The sequence below is a fragment of the Leopardus geoffroyi genome, chromosome B2 (genome assembly GCF_018350155.1).
Source record: "Leopardus geoffroyi isolate Oge1 chromosome B2, O.geoffroyi_Oge1_pat1.0, whole genome shotgun sequence".
NCBI classification, from domain to species: domain Eukaryota; kingdom Metazoa; phylum Chordata; class Mammalia; order Carnivora; family Felidae; genus Leopardus; species Leopardus geoffroyi.
In genome coordinates, this window is record NC_059332.1 from 29431813 (window position 1) to 29452859 (window position 21047).

The 21047-nt window shown below is 48.3% G+C and overlaps 2 protein-coding genes across 4 annotated transcripts; one reads left to right on the forward strand and one right to left on the reverse strand.

Moving 5' to 3' along the window:
• The first annotated feature begins 21 nt into the window (after positions 1–21).
• Positions 22–3905, forward strand: CB2H6orf136 (chromosome B2 C6orf136 homolog). 2 transcript variants are annotated; one of them, XM_045500644.1, is made up of 8 exons: positions 546–591; positions 639–663; positions 768–936; positions 1734–2132; positions 2403–2491; positions 2674–2874; positions 3460–3529; positions 3609–3905. In XM_045500644.1, the coding sequence occupies exons 1-8, from the start codon at positions 561–563 to the stop codon at positions 3720–3722; spliced, it is 1098 nt and encodes a 365-aa protein (XP_045356600.1). In that variant the 5' UTR covers positions 546–560; the 3' UTR covers positions 3723–3905. The 2 variants fall into 2 exon arrangements, with proteins under 2 accessions (XP_045356601.1, XP_045356600.1); XM_045500645.1 differs by lacking the exons at positions 546–591; positions 639–663; positions 768–936 and adding an exon at positions 22–358.
• A 50-nt stretch (positions 3906–3955) lies between these two features.
• DHX16 (DEAH-box helicase 16) lies at positions 3956–19717 on the reverse strand. Of its 2 annotated transcripts, XM_045500626.1 has the most exons (20): positions 18992–19717; positions 17321–17568; positions 17072–17234; positions 16707–16763; positions 13142–13396; positions 12752–12955; positions 12480–12671; positions 11731–11841; positions 11444–11559; positions 9584–9794; positions 9289–9387; positions 9032–9184; positions 7483–7623; positions 6686–6848; positions 6469–6587; positions 6288–6355; positions 5419–5581; positions 5154–5315; positions 4689–4862; positions 3956–4174 (listed from the first exon to the last, which is right to left on the reverse strand). In XM_045500626.1, exons 1-20 carry the CDS (start codon positions 19196–19198, stop codon positions 4046–4048), a joined length of 3135 nt encoding a protein of 1044 aa, XP_045356582.1. In that variant the 5' UTR covers positions 19199–19717; the 3' UTR covers positions 3956–4045. The 2 variants fall into 2 exon arrangements, with proteins under 2 accessions (XP_045356582.1, XP_045356583.1); XM_045500627.1 differs by lacking the exons at positions 13142–13396; positions 16707–16763; positions 17072–17234; positions 17321–17568; positions 18992–19717 and having other exon boundaries at positions 12533–12671; positions 12752–12951.
• Between the last annotated feature and the right edge of the window lie 1330 nt (positions 19718–21047).

Here is a 21047-nt window from a genome sequence, read left to right on the forward strand (position 1 = left end):
GAGGCAGCTGTGTTCCCCTGGACGGTAGTTTACTGCGCAAGCGCTCTGAGGCAGCCTCAAGAACAGGCGAGCGCAGGCGCACTTAGTGCAGACAAAGTGCCTCACCGCTTCCCTGGAATCCGCTGCAGTGCGCAAGCGCGCAACATCTCCGTTTCCCTCCCTTCAGCCCCTTAACCAACACCCCCCCCCCCCACCTCCTTTCCCCTTCAAGAAACCGGCTCCAGGGCGCGCTCACCCCTGTGAGGAGGCCGGACACGGGAGGCGCTGTCTCCGCTCCCGGAAGATCATGTACCAGCCCAGCCGGGGGGCGGCCCGGCGTCTCGGCCCCTGCCTCCGAACCTACCAGGCTCGCCCCCAGGTGAGAGTAAAGGGGAAACCCGGGAGAGGAGGGGGCGGGGTGAGACCCTCCTCAGAGCCGGCGCGTAGGGCGGAGCGCGCGCCCCGTCCGCGCAGGCGCAGTGGCGTCCTACCGCCCCTTTTCACCTGGGCTGGGCGGTGCATGGAGGGGCGAGGGGTCGCGAGGATTGGAGGGTTGTACCGCCATCGGTGGCGTACACGGGATGTTGGTTCTCCCGGGTCTGGGTTGTGCAGGTTGGATTGAAGCTGGGACGGCGGGGCGAGGCCGCATTTCGTCCCAGCTTCTGCGGTTACCTGTGCCTGGAGGTGATTTGAAGGGCAGTGGGTGGAGAGGTTCGCAGCCCGGCCGCAGAGCTGCCCCGGGAGTTTCCAAGTCCCGACCGGACAGACCTACGGGCCGCGCTTTGCAGCTCGCGCATCTTCCACCCGGATAGCGGTCCTGGCAGAAAGGCCGGCCCGGCTGGACCAGACTCGGGCCCCCGCTCCAGGGTGGGCAAGATGGCCACACCCCCAGCGGAGACGGTGCCTCAGGGACACCTTTGGGGACAGAGGTACCTGCACGGCCCGCCTGCCTTCCCGGTAGTGAGACACCCCCCCCCTCGCCCGGGGGGGTTCCTTGAGAGCGGAGAGACTTGGGCTAGGCCTATGAGTGGCCTCCCACTCATCGCACTTTAAGCGTAGTTAAACCAGAGGAATGAAGCCCTCTGGTTTCATTAACCTTCGTTAAAGGTCTGGAGACCTTTAACGGTCTCCTGGGCTTGTTTCTGTCATTAAGGGGGGCCCGAAATGATAGTAGCTTACATCTACATACTACTTTATAGGTCGCGGAGTTTTATTTACATTAATTAGGTCATATAGTCCTCATAATAACTCAGTGTGGCTTCATCGTCCTCGTTTATAAGAGGACATTTATAAGAGATAGGCATAGGTAATGAGAATGCCTAAGGTGTCACAATGTAATCGGAGCTCAGAGAAATGTCTCCTGCTTCCAGTTGGATGTTTTTTTTCTGTTACACACTGCTTGGTGGAGTTCCCTTACAGGCTACGTTATTTCATCCACAGTAAGCGAAAATCTGTTACTCGTTCTTTTTTTCAAAAAATATATTATGATTCTTCCTGTAAGAGAGGTAGAATTGCCCCCAAACAGTGTTAGGATCTTAAACAAGTGTACTGTTTTGGGGGAAGTAGTACCTGTGTCACAGGAAACTCTTTCCTCCTGTTTTCAGTAGAGATGAATTCATCCCATTTTCCTCTAATAATTTTCTCTCTCCTGTCAGGAGGAGCAGGATTGGAAGCATATTAATGAACAGAGTTTAGATGCGGGGGTATCAGGCAGCTAGATTCTTACCTTTTTTCCTTTTATTCTTCCTCCTTAGGACCAGCTTTCTCCACGGGCTCTACCATTTCCTCCACTTTGGCCCCACTCCACAACAACCACTTCTCCATCTTCTATTCTCTGGTCTCCCCCACTCCTACCCCCTCCTATCTGGTTGCTTCCCCGAGCTCCCCCCCTCCCTCTCCCTCAGATCCAGGCCCTCAGCTCACCATGGGTGGTTCTCCCTCCAGGAAAGGGAGAGGAGGGACCAGGACCTGAGATGCATAGCGGCTGCTTGGATGGGCTTAGGAGCCTATTTGAGGGACCTCCCTGCCCCTCTCCTGGGGCTTTGATACCTTTCCAAGCCCCTGGGACCTCTTGCCCTTGCCCTGCCACTCCATCAGGAGATCCGAGTATGGAGGAGCACCTGGCTATCATGTATGAGAGACTGAGACACGAGGTAAGTCAGCTTGAAAGTGGGCTTCACCCACAGTGAGAAGGGATGTAGGCAATACTTGGAAATAGAGGATTTTCTTGAAATCACGAGGCAGGCAAATATATGTATTATGTCATTTCCCAAGGAAGAGATGTTCTTCAGTTTTGATTTAAGGGAAGTTAGACATGGAATGAGATTTCCTTTCAGAGGGGAGTAAAGAGGCACCAAAAAGAGAAAACTGAGAAATAGGATAATTTCTTTCCTACTGGACTGATACCTTCTTCTTCCACCTAGCTTCCCAATCTCTTCCTTCACTCCCACGACTATACTCTCTACTCATCGGATGTGGAATTCATCAATGAGATCCTGAACATACGCACCAAGTGAGAATCCAGGCACGGGTAGGGCCTTGGGAAAGAAAACCACCCAATGCTTTATACTTGACCTTTTTCACTTACCAGAGAAGGTCCTGCTACTTCTCACAACTGTTTCCCATTCCCCAGAGGCCAGTGAGGTTTTTCTCATTATGCCATCATAAGATAGCTTTCCCATCCCTTCTTCACAGGGGCCTAACATGGTACATTCTGTCACTGACCCTCTGCCGCTTCCTGGCCTGGAACTATTTTGCACAACTTCGGTTGGAGGTTCTACAGCTGACCCGCCACCCAGAGAATTGGACCCTGCAAGCCCGCTGGCGGCTTGTGGGGCTGCCCATCCACATGCTTTTCCTGCGTTTCTACAAGCGTGACAAGGAAGAGCTTTACCAGTAAGAGAAAAGATCCAGTCAGTTTCCTAATCCTACTTTAGGACTCTGATGGTCTAGTCTTCCAGACAATCCTTAATCTACTCTGACTTGACTGCAAGCTTTTTCTTGAGGGCAGGGATTTTGTTTTAGTCTACTTTAATATACAGAAATAGGGACTGAGCGTGAGGAAACCTCTAAACTCGGGTTTCTTCATGTACATTGTGTGGTACATAGTAGGCATTCAAATATTTATTGAACAAATGAAAATTCCTGTGTAATAAGTTGAGCCTCGCAACCCTAGGTAGAGTATTTGGTAAGTTTCTGGCAGAGAGTAGAATCTCAAGAAATTGTTAGGCTCAGCCCAAACCAGTGGTCCTCAAAGTTTGCTGCATGGTGGAATCATCTAAGGATCTTTAAAAAATATTGGTGCCAGACATTCTGATTTAAGTGGGACAGGGTACAGCCTCGGCAATCAGGACTTTACAGAGTTCTCCAGGTGATCTAGTGTGTAGCAAAATTAAGCAACTACTGGTTTAAACAAATGCTTGAATTAAACTTTGCGATCAGTCACCTCCCTCAGTAAGCCTTTCTTTTTCCCTTCACCAGGACCTATGATGCCTATTCCACCTTCTTCCTGAATTCCAATGGCCTCATTTGTCGCCATCGCCTAGACAAAGTGAGTCCTTTAGACTGGATGGGGATGGGGTGAAGGGATAGAACATCCCACCAGCTGGCATTAACCTTTGTTCCTGCAGCTGATGCCTTCACACTCACCCCCAACACCTGTGAAGAAACTGCTAGTGGGAGCCCTGGTGGCTCTAGGACTGTCAGAGCCAGAACCCAACTTACACCTGTGTTCTAAGACCTGATCCAGGAACTGGGTGGAGGCAGCACTGAAGACTTTGCTACATACGCACAAGTGGTGGAGGTGGAGGTGGCCTAGAATCTCTGGGAGCCAGCTTCCTCCTCTCTTTTCTCTCCTTTTTTGCCATCTCATGCCATGTAAAGCTGCTGTGTAATTTAATTTGTAAATAATAAAGTCTAAGTAAATATATGAGAATTTCCACGTCACTTTCTCTGCATCTCAAAAGTTCCTACAAGCTTTATTCCAAAAATACTTTTATTAATAGATATTAAATAATACTACAGAAAGAAAAGGAGCTGGCGTTGGGTTGTTTGTGTTCCCTTCTCTTTACCCTAGCTCTTCTCGTGTCTTGCCTATTTTTTTTGGCATTTTCTTAGAATGGGGATCTTCTAGCTCCTTGGCCTTATAATAGTGGGGAGCTACCTCCAGAAGCCAACTGCTTTCAATCTCTAATACCTAGAAGAGATGAAAAAAATTAGCAGGGTTCCCCTTTTTCCAACCTAGATTCATAATGTACGTGTTTGACCAAAAAGTTTCTTTTTTTCCACCTTTAACTACAGGGCTAGGGGAAAGGTGCCAGGTTCTAATACTATATACCCCAAAGGCAGACACACCTCTACATGTCACTCAGGATCCCAAGCAAACTATCCCTAAAAAATCTGATCATAAAGCTATATAAACTACACTCATGACAGAGACCACATCTGCTTTGTTCACCATTCTCACCCCAGCATCTGAAAATACTGAGACAACAGACATTCTCATTCACTAATTCATTGAATGAGTATGCAGATCTTAGTAGATGCTGACACAGCTGTTAGAAACAATGTCTTTCTATTTTATCCTACCTTAAATCAATGTGTTTTCCTTTCTCTGCTGGTCTCAGCAACTTGAATCTGGATTTTGAGCTTGCTAGGATCCCACTGCCCCGCACATCTCCACCTTCCTGGGCAGGGGAAGGTCCCCTCACCTGTCTCATGAATTCCTTGGTGGTCAAGACAAGTTCATGGTAGAGCAGCCAGCGTGGCTGTTCCTCAAAGAGAGAGGAGTTGGGGTGAATGAACACTGTCTGCTGTTGTTTGACTGTGCGATAGCCACTACGAGTCAGTCGCGCCGTGTGGTAAAAGTAACCAGCTGTGATGGCCTTAGGGGCAGACAGGAAAGAAAGTCAACCAGAAAGCCAGATATCCAAGCACCCTAAGCACTCACTACCTTTTTAGTTCAGGCTTCTGGAGAACTAGAAAGGTAAAGGATGCATGAAGAACCCACTGAGAAGGAACCTTCATTGGCGTGGGGGGAGAAAGCACAGAAGAGCACACTTTCCACAGGGGAAGAGGACATATCCTCAGGCTGGAGGGATGACTGCAGGCCGCTGGAGAAGCTTGCTCCATAGATTGAGGGGGTGTGGGGAACAGCAAACTAAAGAAACGCTGACCTTGCGTACACGAATATAGTCCCCTTGGCAGGAGCTGAGACCAACTTCCACTCGTTCCAAGAGCCCCTCCAGCTGTTCCCGCACATCCCTGGCTCGGCGCATTGATCTGAACTGTACAAAGTTTTCATAGCACCACTGGGAAGAGTAACCACTCTCAGCCCACTGTGAAGACGGTTAAAAAAAGGGGGAGAAGTGGGGGGGATAAGTAGCAGAACCAGAGTCTCCCCTCATGTCTCCCTCATTCCCATCATCCATGCCCAGTGACCTGTGTATAAACGTTTAGCAGAACCAGGTGGTCCCCACCAGGGAGGAAAAAGTTGACACGGGCATTGTCGGCATGGACGACCTTGTCCTTGGGTCTGTAGAAGATGGAATTGTTGACAGAGAGCATGGCAGCCACTGTCAGGATCTCTTCTGAACAGCTATACCTGGGGCAGGAAGGGGAAAACATGAGGATTCAAAGGAAGACACACAGGAACAGACACACGGTGAGGGGAAAAGTGATCACTGTGTGTAGCTATGTCCTCACATGGAAACTGTTGGTTAGGATAATGGCTACAAACCAGAGCAGACAGATTTTGGTTGCAGCAATGGCAATATGGGTGTCGAGGACATGAAACATAACAGAGGAGGGCTATCCTTGGAGGTGGGGACAGGAAAGCACTTGGGACTTCTGAGGGTTCTATAGGAGGAAGGTGTGTATTGTGTGCATCAGGGAAAGACAGCACTTCATGTAATCACCTCTGACCTCAACCATGGCAGGGGAATGGCATTTAAAGGTGATCCCTCCAAAACTACATCTGAATGTTACAGTCTGAGACCTTAGGAATGAGTAAGTCCCCAAACCAGTCCACAAATAGCACTCTGCACAGGTGTGAAGGGACTTCCACATCCATTCATGCCCCCAAATTTTCTGTTAGTCAATCTTATCCACTTCATATCATGATCAAGGAAGGGCAAGACAGTGTCTTACTGCCCCTTGTGAGCCTCAAAAGGGGCAGTAAGAGCTTTCTAACTTGTTAAAGAATAATACAGTAGAGAAAAAAAGCAAGATAACAAAGGTGGCCCCAAGAGACAGAAAGAGGCACAGCCGGTTTGTGTGCTGGGGGTTTGGGCAGGGTGAGGGTTGCTTACTTTTCAGAGGCCAAGATCATTTTAGATAGCATGGGATCCACCGGTAGCTCTGCCATCTTTCGACCAGACTAAGGAAGGAAAGAGAGTTGAGGCCAGTCCTCCTTCAGGTGTCTCTCCACCATTCAAGAGGTTACCCCCAATCCCTTCATCCTGCCCAGCCCATGCTGTCCTCCCACCTCACCGTGGTGAGCTCCCCAAGGTGGTTGAGGGCTCCCAGAGCATACAACTGCTCCAAGGCCAGCAGCAGGGTCTCATATGGTGGAGGGTCCAGGAAATCAAAGTGCATTAGGTCATGGATCCCTAAAGAAAGATGTGAGGGAATAGACAGTTTCTCTGCAAGGACCAGTGACTCTAACCCCACCTCCCTCCTCTCAGGAAAACTGGGGGACCCCAATAACCTAAGCTCTTGAGCAGCAACACAACATTGCCCAGGCTGGTCCTCTGGATCTCTGGCACAGTGGTTTCCTCCAGCTCATGCTGATAGGCCCAGGCGGTATACAGGCGGAAGCACTTCCCTGCAGCCACCCGACCCGCCCGACCAGCTCGTTGATTGGCTGAGGCCTGGAAAGAAAGGAGAAGCAGGACAGCTGACAATCTGATGAGGGAAAAGACAAAGGGCAATATTTATGCAAGAAATTTGAAAGGATGGGAGCACCTGGGTGACTTGGTCGGTTAAGCATCCGACTTCCGATCAGGTCACAATCTCATGGTTAGTGAGTCTGAGCCCCACGCTGGGTTCTGTGCTAACAGCATGGAGCCTGCTTTGGATTCCATATCTCCCTTTCTCTCTGCCCCTCCTTGCCACTCGCACTCAGTCTCTCTCTCTCAAAAATAAATGAACATTTAAAAAAAAGGGGGCACCTAGTTGGTTCAGTCGGTTGAGCATCCAACTTCAGCTCAGGTCATGATCTCGCAGTCCATGAGTTCTAGCCCTGCGTTGGGCCCTGTGCTGACAGCTCGGAGCCTGAAGCCTGCTTCTGATTCTGTGTCTCCCTCTCCCTCTGCCCCTCCCCCGCTCATGCTCTGTCTCTCTCACTCTCAGAAGTGAATAAATGGTAAAAAAAAAAAAAAAAAAAAAAAAAAAAGAAATCTGAGAGGATGTAGGTTGCTTATTTCCTGTCCTCTGAGAAGCTCCCACAGGTTTCTGAGTTGAACCTTCCCCATGGAGACCCTGCTAGAACCCAATCAGGCTGACCTTGCTGCAGGGTGTGACAGTGAGGGATTCCATGCCTGTGCGAGGGTTGTAGCTCTTCTGCTTACAGAACCCTGGATCCAGCACATAAATGATGCCCTCAATGGTGAGTGACGTCTCAGCGATGTTTGTTGCCACAACCACCTGAGTGAAAGGATGTAGAATCATCCAGGGACCCCACCCACCAAGTTACCTAGAAAAAGTAATCCTGGAAGATTCAAGTAGACAAGTAGGTGCAGACAAGGGGCAAGAGCTGAGGGGATTCATATCCAAAGGCAGGAGAGGGGTCCAAGGCCAGGCAGGGGCAAGGGAGAAGTAGGGATAAACAGGGACATGATGTGGAAAGGGAATAGGGAGAAGAGGAGTTAGAACTTTTTTCAGAAATGGGAGAGGGTGGGTCCAGGTCCCTGCCTCCATCTTGTCCAACACCACTTTCACATTCACCCTCCCCCACTACTTCCTGCAATAGCCTCCTCATGTGTCTTCCTGGCTTTACTCCAAGCCCTGTTTACCTGGCATCCAGATGGTTCTTTAAAAATGTTAACTTGTCACGTCTCTAACCCCATCCTTCAATGGCTTCCTGCCTACTTGAGAATTATATACAAGTCCCTTAAGGCCCTCAGTCCTCCAGCCCTGGCTACCATTCTGACCTTACCTCTGAGTAAGGGCTCCCAGCCAGGCTCCCAGGCTGGTCCGAGCATACTCCTCACTCGGGTCCTTTGCATAAGCTCTTACCTCTGCTGGACACACTCATCTCCCAGATTATCAGCCTGGCTCCCTCCCTCACCAGGTTCAGGCCTCAGCTTCCCTTTCACCTTACTGGAGAGGGAGAGGCCTTCCCTACACCCCAAGGAAAATACTTTCCTGCCATTCCTCACTCCCACCCCCTAGAGTCAGTCTCCATCTTCCCAAGCTGCACTGTATTTCTCCACAGCATTCGCATTTGTCATAAATCAGCATTGTGTATTTACATGTCCACTGTCTCCTAACCTCTGTTAGACTATAAACTCTGGGAGGCTAGGGACTTAGTTCATCACTGTATCTTTGTTCCCTAGAACAGTAACTGGCATGTGGGAGAGCTTGTTAAATATTTGTTGAATGAAAGTTACATCTTTGCTCAAAACCTTTTGAATGCCACCCAATCGTCTAAAGTCCAAATGCTTTCAACTGCTATGAAAGGCCCTCCCTAATATCAGTCCAAAGTTTTCACCTTGTGAACTTTCCACTCAGCCTTCTAGATAATGCTCTGATCTCAAACTCACCTTAGGCCTTGCTCTGATATTCCCCACCATTTTTCTTAAAGGTCCAGATCAAATCTAACCTGCTGGCACACCAAGGACCTCCCTCCTCCTCTGCACCCCTACAGTGCTACTTAACAGATCATGTATTTGGCTATGTCTCAGTTCATGCTGAATTATTCTCTCTCTCCAGCTCTGGAAGTGAGGGACTATTACTGAACCCTGTAGCTGCAACAGTGCCCAGGACATATCCTGCACAGGGCAGGCACATACTCTCTTTTCCATTACTAGTTGTGTGGGTTTCTCCAACTAACCTTTCGTGCCCCAGGGGGTGTGGGCTGGAAGATTCGAGCTTGCATGTCAGAAGGTAGGTTGGCATAAATGGGTAATACCAAGAGCTCCCGGATTTTGGAGCCCAGGCGGCGGCAGCGATCCTGGAGCATCTCACAGGCGGCCTCAATCTCCTCCTAGATTTGGGATGGGGAGAACAGTCCAGTGACATACAGCTGACATGCCAGCTCTGTCTTCCCCTGGGATACACACATCATCATCCCTCCCCTACACCTCACACCTGTCCTGTCAGGAACACCAGGATATCCCCGGGAGGCTGGGTCACATGGATCTGCAGCACAGACACCACACAAGCTTCCAGGTAGTCAGCCTCTGGAGCCTGGGGATGAGGAGGAGAAGGGTCACAGGAAGGCCATCTGTTCAGGAAACCTCTTCCTCTTCTCCCAGCTCAGTAACCACTTTATCCCAGTTCCCCTTTGGACTCTCCATTTCCCCTTCCATCTTTCGAACAACCTTCTCCAAAGGCTCAAGCTTTGGTGCCTCACACTTAAGTCCATCCTCCCTGAGGGGAGCACCTTGGTATAGAAGATGTCAACTGGAAACCTGCGTCCAGGGATTCGGAAGACAGGGGCGTCATCAAAGAAGGTGGAAAAACGGGCAGTGTCCAGTGTGGCTGAAGCCACCAAGACCTTCAGCTCAGGCCGGAAGCGAGCAACATCCTTGATCAACCCAAAGAGAATGTCTGTGTGTAGGGTCCGTTCATGAGCCTCATCTACCATCACCACGCTGGGGAAAGAACAGGGGAGCAGTGAGCAAGGAAAGCTGGGCATTGCAGGAGAGGACACTAGGGTGCCCTGGATAAGGGCACAAACGGAAGTAAAGAGCCCAAAGGTGAATGCGGGAGGAGGGAGTTCCAAGGAGAAGCCAATCACCCCAGTTAAGGAAGAGCAACAAAAAGTTAAAGAAGGTCAAGACCCCAGGGTCTGCAGCCTATTCCAGCCTGGCAGACAACAATAACCAAGATCTGGAGGCTGGAAGCCAAGGCCAGGACAAGTCAATCCTCTCTGGATCAGAGTCAAAGGTCTGTCAGAGTCAATAGAAGTAAGAATATCTGTTTTAAAGCAGAAAAAAAGTGAGAGCAGGGCCTCTTCAAATAAGGCTGGGCTCCCCAGGCTGGCTGGGGATGAACAGACAGATCTGAACCACCACGATCTGAACAGCCCAGAAGTTCCCAGGCTCCCAATGGACTGCTGTGGTGTGTCCCTGTTGGTCCTGCTGCCTCTTTGTGGAGAGAGGGAGCGGTTAAGTCTTTCTACCCCAAACTTAAAGGACCTTGCAGGCTTCTTGGTTTCCTCCTTAGTTACATGTGTGCCATGCTTCTTTATCCTTGCTCAAGTCTTTGGATTTCCAGGTGACAGTCAAGCCTGCAGGAACTCACCCCCTGGCTCAACCCTTTGTGCCTAACCCTGACTATGCTGGTGTAGTCCCCAGCTGTTTCACAAAGCAGGCTGATTTGATGGGAAAACCCCACGCCCCAAACACTCTTACACTGGCTAGCCTTCTATGGGTTCTGAGATTTTTGCAAGGGATGTGAAGGCTCAAATTATATTTGTTCTATTGCTCCATATATGATATCCTAGGACCAGAAATCTATAGCCTCCTAAAAGTTAAAAAGGCACATATTGCTCAGCTGGCCTGACCCCACCACTAGCCCATGCACAGATCCCTTCTCCTCCTAAACACATGTTCATGTAAAGCCCTGCTTGGCAACACCAACACTGAGAACTCACTATTCACAGGCCAAGGCACTCCAAGACTTTGGCCAAAGGCCCAAGAGTGAGGGTCCAGGCATACTGACAGCCCCTCTGATCACCACTCTGGCTTCTTGGTATTGTGCTGAAATCTGTCTCACTATAACCTCTTCCATGGTTGCTCCATGTATTCTCTGTAGTCACGTGAAACAAGTCTGACCTTTTTTTCCAAGTAACACCCCTTCCCATGTTTAGAGGGAACCAGGATGTGTCCCCTGAGTTTCTTCTCTCTAAGCTGAACATTCTAAGTTTCTTCAAAGGGTCTTCACATGGCTTTTCAAGTCTCTACAGCACTACTTCACCATCCTGGTGTTTTCTATACTCTGGAAGCAACAGGGCGGGGGGCGGTGGGTGGGCAGGGAAGGGAGAGGACTTCTCTGCAGTCTCTTCTACCCCATCTCCATGGCGCCTGCAGTTCAGTCCTAGTACCATCCACACCATAAAGATCTAAGAAATGGTGGGCTAGTCAGAAGACAAAGGCCAAACTAGCTGGGTAAGAATAAAGAGAAGAAAGGCCAGAGATTAAAGGAGATACAGGAAGGTACTGAAGGGGGAGGAAGGCAGCAGATGGGGTAGAGGAGAAGATGGTGGCTCTCTTGTGGGAGGTGGGGACCCCTTGTGTACCTGTAACTTGCAAGGTCAGGTTCAGAGAGGAACTCCCGGAGGAGCATCCCATCTGTCATGTAGCGGAGGACAGTTCGCTCCGACGTGCAGTCCTCAAAGCGGATGCTATAGCCAACCTGTTAAGGGGGCCATTAGCAATCAAAATTGGGCTGGTGCTCCCTGAAGGGAGTGCAGGGCTAGGGGATGAGGTGCCAGGGCCTGGACCTGTGGTGTGAAGCCCTGTGAAGTGTGGGCTATGTCCCAGACCCTAGAGGCTCCCCTCACCCTTTGGTCCCCACATATCTCACCTCATTCCCAAGCTTCACACCCATCTCCCGGGCCACTCGGGCAGCCACACTCATGGCTGCCACTCTCCGGGGCTGGGTGCAGGCAATCTTCATTCCCTTCTTTGTGTAACCCTGAATGACAAGAGAAGAGGTTTTCCCTTTGTTAAATATGCTCCTGGAACCCAGGACAATTCAGAGAAAGAGATGTAAATTCATGACAGGGCAGGGGGAATGGAGGGAACAGACAGAAACTGAAAACAAGGGCAAACGGATAGGACAGCACACCTAGCGCCCCTGAGGGCGTTGTCACCCAGCCCTGAGAGTCCCAGCGTCTGGGTAATCATGTTCAGGCCCTGCTAGATTTGAGGTGGAACAGGACAGATAACTGGGACAGACCCAGATGCAATGAAAAACAAAAGAAGGTGAAAAAGGAAAATGAGTCCTTTGACTCTTCGTTCTTTGGCCCCTGCAGAGGAGCAACAGCTGAGCTGGCTGGCATGGGAAGGTCCACAGCCCACCATCTATCCGCTTACATGTTCTTCCAACATGAATGTATGGAACTAGACACAAACATGGTGGCAGGAAGTGAGAATAGAAACATAAAGGGTTTGTCCTTATTCTTAAGAAACTCACAATTTAGAGGAAAAGACTAAGTGACTGAAGACGAAAAGGTAAGCAGCTACTCAAAACACCATGTAAAAGAAGGTCTGACAGGACTGTGCTTGTCAAGGGCCAGTGCCCAGCAACCTGGAGGGTGTGGATGACTGTACCTCCTCAAAGAGATACTGCGGGATCTGGGTGGTCTTCCCGGAGCCTGTCTCACCCTCGATGATGAGGACCTGATGATTAGCAATAGCAGCCAGGAGCTCCTCACGGAATGGGAACACTGGGAGGCTGCGGCGGACAGCCTGGATGGACTCTTTCTGCTGAGCCTGGGTTGGAGGTGGTGGGCCTGATGGCTCCTGAGAAGGAGAAGGAAGGGCATGAGCTTCAGAGCCAGCTTCCCAACCTCCTTAGGATGTCCCAGAGTTCTCCCGCTCACCTCGTCACCCTGGAGCTGAGTGGCCCGGACAAACTCGATGGTCTCCTCTTCCTCCAGCACCAGCTGATACTTGGGCTTCTGGGAGGCAGCATCTCGGGCCCCAAATTTCAGGGACGCTGCCCCCAGCCGGGCCTCCTCCCAGCGCCGCTGCTCCTCCCCAGGGGCACCTGATTCCTCCTCCACTAGATCCATAGCTCGTGCTGGCTATGGAGAGGACATGTGAAGACAGGTGATGCCTTCTTTCCAGGCCCCTCCTCCCCAGTCACTACCCCTGCCCACCAGGAAAGGCAAGACAAAGAAGGGGCCAGCCACAGCCCTGGTCAATGCCTTCAAGACCTCCCTGCCCTCAGCTTGGGGAGCAGGGCTGAAGCTGATTCTGCTTAATCTCACCTGTCCTCGGGTCTCCTCAGGCATATGGTAACGATTGGTGGCCTCCAGCTTCTCCTGCTCCCCAGCAGCCCGGTACTCTCGGGCCAAGTCCCGCACTCGCCGCTTGTATTTGAGCTCCCGCCGCTCATGTCGGCTCAGCTCCACATCCCCAAAAAGGAACTCCTCATCAGCCAGCTCAGCCTCCAGATCCTCAAGTTTCTCTCGTTCCCTCTTAGCCAAGTACTCTCGGCGGGATTTCTTCCGCAGCTCAGGGACCTGGGTCAGGACAGGGCAACCAAATCCTTATCTTATTAGAATAGCAACCCCTTTCCTTATCTATCTGTAAAAGTGACAAATTCCCCAACAGGCTGGCAATGTCCCTCTGCAATGTCCAACCTAATGGTATACTCCAAGCTGGGCCTCTCTGAAAGCCACACATTGACCCCACACACTATCTTCTAGCAGCACGATCCAACTGGAAGGACTTCTGGACAGTCTCACCATCTTTGTCAATACAAATACATCAGGGCAATTATTTGAATATTTTAGATTATATTCTTATTATTTTATTCAACTTAGTGGAAAGGAGGAAAACAAAAGGGCTAATACCAGCATTTAGAAGCACAGGTCTCAAACGAAAACCACTGGCTGTGCCAAAAACAGTAGGTAATCTTCAGCCTGTAAGATGCTCCCTGGTCTTAAATCAAATGACTATGGTTTGGGAAAAGGGGAAAAATACACTATATACAAAAAAATGGAAGTATAACATCAGAAAGTGTTCTGTAAGGCAAGATGTAATCAGAAAGGCCTAGCTCTCTGAAACTAACCTCTCCCCACCTCCTACAATGTGTCATTTGGCTTCTACAGGTTCCTTTGATATGAGCTTTTTAGGACATATTATGGATACCAATAAAAGACTGGCCACATCCATAAGACCTTTCTCAGCTCTCATCCTGAGCCCTCCCACTGTGGCAACATTGTCTTCTCTGGATCACAACAACCTCCTCTACTGTGGTGGCAAAACCTCATTAAGCCCTTTCGTTGGGGACTCCAATTTGATTTAATTGCTTGGCTTTTCTTGTTCGTTCTGTGAAGACTTAAAAGTTTATGCTCATGATCTAATGTGAGTACACAATCAAATACCCTTCCAACCTGATGGGTAAAGCAGAAGATATCCTTTTAAAATATGGACAAAAAACCAGGGCAATTTGAGGGGCACCTGGCTGGCTTAGTCAGAAGAGCATGGAATTCTTGATCTCAGGATCCTGAGTTCAAACCCCACACTGGGTGTAGAGATTACTAAAACAAACAAACATACAAACAAACAAACAAAAACAACCCAGGGCAATATAAACATCAAAAAGAATCATGATAGGGCACCTGGGTGGCTCAGTCAGTTAAGCATCTGACTCTTGATTTCAGCTCAGGTCATAATCTCACAGTCGTGGAATGGAACCCTACATTGGGCTCTGCATTGACAAAGTGAAGCCTGCTTGGGATTCTCTCTCTCTCCCTCTCTTTCTGCCCTTCCCCAACTCATGCACATGCACTGTCTCTCAAAATAAAAAAAAAAAAGAATAATGATATGAAACTGTAAAATACTGTAAAATAGAAATTCGTGAGTCCAATGTGACACACATACACACAAAGAATGGGAAAAAGCTTTTGCCCCCAGTGAGGTGGCTGTTACACCAAACTCCTTACTCTGAAAATTAGTAATTAAACATTTTCCCTGCCTTTTAAAAAGGAATGATAGCTCATTCCTACTTGTTAAGGAAAAGCTCTTCTTTACATAACAAGGTTAGCCAAAAAATGTAGGAGGGATGTCAAACTCCAAAAATCACCTTTCTGCAATCCCCAGTGAAACAGCAGATTCAGGAAAGGATCTGCATCTAATGGCTACTAAAACCATTAGATGAAAGGCTGTTGGCAGAAAGGATATCTGCACTAACAGGTAGACATCGGATAGGATGTCCCCCCTGATGTGGTATAATGTGAAGTGCACATCACCACCCAAGAGGTGTTCCTGTCACAACTTTTTAATCTGAGTTGAGGCAAGATTTAGATACAATTTCCACTTTAAAGGAAGCATGGGGCATAGAAGAACTCAGTACCACAAGATAAGCGTCAGATAAATCCAGAATGTAGGACATAGTACAAGATGAGAGAGAGAGAGAGAGAATGAAACAAAAAAATATATAACAGTCTGAAACACCAAATGTAATGTAGGAAATTTAACTGGGTTCCTGCTTGGAAAAGCAGTTACTAAACACATTTTGGGGTAACTGGGGAAGTTTTACTATGGACAGGTTCCTAGTTGACACATGAGAAGTACTGTTCATCTTCTGGGGTGTGACAATGGCACTGTGGCTTTAGAGGACAATATCTTTATTTTTAGAAGGTACATGTTAATAGGATAAAATGCCATGTCTAAACTCTTTTAAATGGTTCAAAAAGAAAAAAAAGCCTACACTCACACAGACATTGCAAATACTACACACAATATTAACCATTTCTAGGGGTGCCTGGGTGGCTCAGTTGGTTAAGCATCCTACTTCAGTTCAGGTCATGATCTCACGGTTTGTGAGTTCGAACCCTGCATGGGGTTCTCTGGTCTGAGAACAGAGCCCCCTTCAGATCCTCTGTCCCTTCTCTCTCTCTGCCTCTCTCCCGCTCATACATGTGCTCGCTCTCTAAAATAAACATTAAAAAAAAAACTTAAGAAAAAAATTAACCATTTCTGAATCCAGTCTATATGAATGTTAATTATACTAATGCTTTCAACATTCTTATTTGTTTGGAAGTTTTCATGATTCAAAAAGAAAAGGAAAATTAAATTCTGGCAAATAAAAACATTACACCTGTACAGACAAATGTCTTAGTACTCTCTGACCACAATTGTTTTGTGGGGTGGGTCATGAGACGGCTTGGTCAGGAGAGACCTGAGTTCTAATAGGTCATTCTTAGGACATCAAGAGTCTCAAAATTCTTTTGAGAAACCAAAGTATAACCTTACTTGGGAAGACCAAACCTTTGGAAAACCACCTACCCTAACTAAACTTATACCATAACAAGTTCAGTTCATGAATTACAAGGGTTGTGTCCCCATTCAGTAAGAAGACCAACTCAGGAAACTAGAGGAAGATCACAAGGCCATGTCCGGGATAGAGAGACTAGATGGTAGGAAGGTATTTGGAACTGGGTGTGTCCAAGCTGAATGGTCAGCATATCCCCAGGCAGATCCCTGGGCAGTGGGATAGCTGCCCTGCCCCTGCCCTCCAGCCACCCCCCTTGATGTTCCAGCTGCCTTTTGATTACATCTCATTAAGTCTCAGGAAAAGGGAAAGCTCACACTTCCTTTACAAACACAGCGTGATTTAATTCTAAGGAGTCAGGAGGGTTTGTGTGTAGCTTCCTTCCCTCTACAACTTAAGTTTGTCCTTGGTAGGCTCCTGTCAACAGGGACCTGACACCCCATCAGCATCCCCGCTGTATTTCGTGTCCTTTTTCCCCTACCCCAAACCACTTCATTAGAAAGTCTTTCCTTTTGCTTTCTGATGTTGGCTTCTTGGGCACTGGGACTCACCATGGCTTTCCGGTCTTCCTCAGCCATCTTGAGGCGCTTCTGAGCCTCTTCATAAGCCTAGGAAAAGAAACCAAGAGTAAAGCGCTGTGAGGACAAAATCTCCCAAAGCCACAGTCACTCGCCCTTTAGAATCACAAGGTTTTGATATACCATAGCATGAAGAAATGTCCCTTCTCAGTGGGAATCTCTAGGGCTACAGGTTCAGCAGAGGGTCGCCTTAGCCAAAGCACCCAGAGGGGTCCTCTTACCATACAGATGAATACCACCAGAGGCCATCGCTGGTCTTCCCAAAGATTACTATCTCTGCAATCACACCCAACTAGGAATATTCCTGGGGATTTACAAAACATGCTGCTCCTATGTACCTTCTTGTCTGACCGCTCCAGGACATTTCGAGTCCGATCCTTGTCCCGCTGCCGAACCCTCTCAGCAAAGGCATCACGTTCCTCCAGGTCCTGAAGGCGCTCTCGCTCAGTCCTCTCCCACTCATCCTCCGACTCTGACTTCTCAGTCAGCTGTTTACTTCCTCTGCAGCCCAGCCCAAAGGATCACATAAGGCCTCCTTGAAGGTTTATCATCCCATCATCCCCTGCCCCATCCTGCTTCTGTCTTACCCTGTCTTTCTCTTCTCCTTCTCAGAAACCTCTTGCTCCTCTTCTTCCTCTTCATCCTGACGTTTCTTCCTGAGGTGTTTCCGTTTTTTACGCTTCTTCTGGACATTGCTCCCAGCTCTACCTACGGTCTCCTCACTGCTCTCCTCACTGTCTTCCAGCAACTTATAGGATAGGTTCTTCTCTAGCAGGGCTCGGGCCTCTCGCTCTGCCACTCGAGCTGGCTTTTCTACCACTGCCTTCCGTGGTACCTTTCAGTAGGAGGGAAGATAATGGGATGTGAGCAACTCCTGATCTCTGCCCACCAAGTTTGCCCCATTCCAAATTTAAGGAATGACCTGATCTTAAACCAGCCTTCATTGTCCCTCTTCCCAATGGCTTCACACCATATTCATCCAGTAATTAACATTTATTGAAACCTGTCCAATGCACCAGGTACTTGCTAGGTACGAACACAGGAATAAACAAAAGACAAAAATCCCTGCCTTCATGGAGTTTATTTTGCATTCTCAAAACCAATTCTCAGTTGCTCACCCTCTGTTGTTCCTCATGATTAAGTCATTCTGATACCACTGCACCCAGTGCTCCAGCCCAGCTGGTGTCGCTATGATGACCCACGCTGCCCCGTTCCTGGCCCTGAATTCTCTGAAGCAGCCATGCTGGCGGCCGACATGCTACGAGGATTGATTTGCAAAGGCTTGTCATATGTCTGGCACTGTATCAGATTCCAGAGATGCTAAACAGATTAACATAAATCATCTACCCTCATATTACTTACATTCTAAACTTATCTCTCACCAGGCACCATATCTCTCACCAGACAACTAAAGCAGGCTATTTGCCATTCTAGGAACATGCCAAACACTTTCACTCTTCCATATACCTGTTTTGTAAGGTGCTGTCAGGTGAGAGAAATACAAAGACAAGAAATACACAGTTCTGTCCTCTAGAAGCTCACCTTTACACCTTTACTACTTTCCCCTTCTCTGACAAATTTCAAGGAATTTTTGGGCCCACATGCCTTGATCAGTAGTGCTACCTTTTTCTGCCCTTCCACAGAACTTCTCTCTCTCTCTCTTTTTTTTTTTAAATTTTTAATGTTTATTTATTTCTGAGAGAGAAAGAGAGAGACAGAGAGTGAGCGGGGGAGGGGCAGAGACAGAGGGAGACAGAATCCGAAGCAGGATTCAGGCTCTGAATTGTCAGCACAGAGCTGGTGGCAGGGCTCCATCCAACTCACGAGCGGGAGATCCTGACCCGAGCTGAAGTCGGACGCTTTACCCACTGAGCCACCCAAGTGCCCCAGCACCTCTCTTCTCTGGCCTCGCTATTCAAAGTGTAGTCTGTGGACTATCGGATTTACCCGGAAACTAGTTAGAAATGCAAAAATTAAGATCCTATACCATAACTAATAAATCGGAATCTGCACTTTAACAAGGGTCCTGAATGAGTCTCTGCATATTAAAGTTCAAGAAACACTGCTCTGTAGCACTTAACCCTCCTTGAACTTCTCCCCACAGCTGGACGTCCAGCACCTAGCACAGCACCCAGGCGACAACGGACAAGGCTAGGTGCTTGTAAACTGAGCTTATTTAATTCCCCGAAGAACAGTTAGCCCAGTCTCACCAGGACAAATAAACTGGGACCCCTCCCCTGCCCCACTCCTTCCCACACCTTGTTCCAGAGTCTCAGGGCGAAGTCCCGGGCCGGCCCGCTGAGGTCCAGAGTATCGGTGTCTCGGAGGCGCTGCACGAACTCCTCGGCCGAGGCACAGCGCTGCGCGGTACCGATCAGAAATTGGGCTACATGCCGTTCGCTCAACCCCAACACCGAGTGCAGCTCGTCCTGCACCCAGCGCTCCAGCCCAGCTGGCGTCGCCATGGTGACCCACGCTGCCCCGTTCCTGGCCCTGAATTCTCTCGAGCAGCCACGCTGGCGGCCGTCCCGTCGGAGGCCCGGAGACCTGGAGTCCTAGGCTGGAGTCTCAGCTCCGCAAAGGACCTGCCTTAGGACCTTGAGGTTTGGTTTCCGACAGCCCCAAACCCTCCTCCCGGACCACCGAGGCCGGAAGCGCCCGATCATTTCCGGTCTAAGCACTATGGTGGCCGAGCGAATTCAAACCTCGCGGTACCGCCCCTGAGGCTTGGGATAAAATGTTCTATTTCCGCCTCTACTAAGTTCCTCAGTCGTCCCCTGATGGTCGGTCTGTGGATCCCTCTCTCACTTATTCATTCAACAAATGCTGTGTGCTAAGCACAATTTTAGTTGCTGGGGATATGGCAAAGAACTAATCAGAAAAAATCCCTTACCGAAGGGAGGGTCGAAGACAAGATACATAATAAAACATGTAAGTCCTATGGTTAAAAATATGTCAAAAAATAATGCAAGGTTTGTGTGTTGTGGGGGGAGATTCTCTTTCAAATGGAAGGTCAGGTCCATGCTGATGAAAGATTAGCCCATGCTGTTTAGGAGTTACCTTTGTTAGCACTGTACCTGCAGCAGGAATGAATACAGGTTAGGAATAAGCAAGGACCTCCAAGCTGGAAGAAACAGGATTTGGGAAAAAAACAAAGGTTCCCTCTTTTCTTTGTGCTGTCTTAAAGTTATTTTTAAAAGTCTCCAAACTAAGGAATGTGTAAACTGTGTTCTACATTTTCGCTAACCGCTTGAATTCTCTGGTGGCACTTAATCAAAAAATAAGCAGAATTTGTTATCTTGCTCTCTGCTTATCTGACGTCAGTTTGACCCTGTTTCATACTTTTATGACTAACTGGACTGATCAGACACTACTGTTGGGAAATGAAATAATCCAACAGCCACAGGTAGCTCCTTAGCATTGACTTCTTAGATGCATTGTTTTCTGTTTCTGAGATGGACTTTGGGCACCACAAGCATATCAGAGCTTCCTGCCCTGCTTTCCTGGGTTACAACAGATTAGGATCTTTACTTAATTAGCTACTAATGTAAGCATTGTTTCCCTCTATACTCACACCCTCTCTAAATTGGCTCATTGTTCTAACACCTTGCTTGTTCCTTTGCTAGTAAATTGAAGACTTTTGGTACGTGTTTAAGATCACTTTGTCTTATTTTGTATTTAGTAAAAGGGAGTCTCCTCTGACTAGTCTGAGAAAACTCCTGTAATGGTAGGACTATAACTACTCAAACAAGTCTTTACTACCTTAGCAAACTAGAAAGAAAGAAAAAAAAAAAAAAAAAGACTTGATAAGCAAACTACATGTATAGATCTTCCACATTTATAGAAGATAGAAATTCTTTGAAATGCCAACATTCAGTGTGCTTGGGCAACAAACCCATGAATTATCAATGGCTCTTAAACCTTTAGGTATAAAACCCATTGTCTAGCGGACTCTTTTTCAGAAAACTGCACTTCTGTACATACACTATATTTTGCAGCAATTTTAGTCTTGTTATATATGGTCCCAAGTCTTGAAGTAAATGCCCCTGGACTAGCCAGTGTTATACACTAGCTGGCTGCTTCTAGCAGGCTTCTAAATACTGAAATTCTTCAATTCCAATATTTTAGCTATTTTCATCTATTCCTATATTTGTTCAGTCATTCAATCTAGTAATAGTTTTGTGAGGCCTGGGCTACTTCATTAAACCCAACTGACATCGTTTGCCCTTGTGGCACTTCCAGTTTAGTGGATTCTTCCTGCCCTTCCTCAAACCAGTCCTTTTCCTGCTAGTCCTTTGAGAAACAGATACAGGG

Excerpts from the sequence above, each read along its gene's own strand:
- CB2H6orf136 (XM_045500644.1), top strand. The coding sequence starts at position 561 with ATGTTGGTTCTCCCGGGTCTGGGTTGTGCAG. Across the intron at positions 2,133-2,402 it reads ATGAGAGACTGAGACACGAG|CTTCCCAATCTCTTCCTTCA; the intron begins GTAAGTCAGCTT and ends TCTTCCACCTAG. Across the intron at positions 2,875-3,459 it reads GACAAGGAAGAGCTTTACCA|GACCTATGATGCCTATTCCA; the intron begins GTAAGAGAAAAG and ends TCCCTTCACCAG.
- DHX16 (XM_045500626.1), bottom strand. The coding sequence starts at position 19,198 with ATGGCGACGCCAGCTGGGCTGGAGCGCTGGGTGCAGGACGAGCTGCAC. Across the intron at positions 17,235-17,320 it reads AAGGAGAAGAGAAAGACAGG|AGGAAGTAAACAGCTGACTG; the intron begins GTAAGACAGAAG and ends GCTGGGCTGCAG. Across the intron at positions 6,588-6,685 it reads GTTGCTGCTCAAGAGCTTAG|GGATCCATGACCTAATGCAC; the intron begins GTTATTGGGGTC and ends ATCTTTCTTTAG.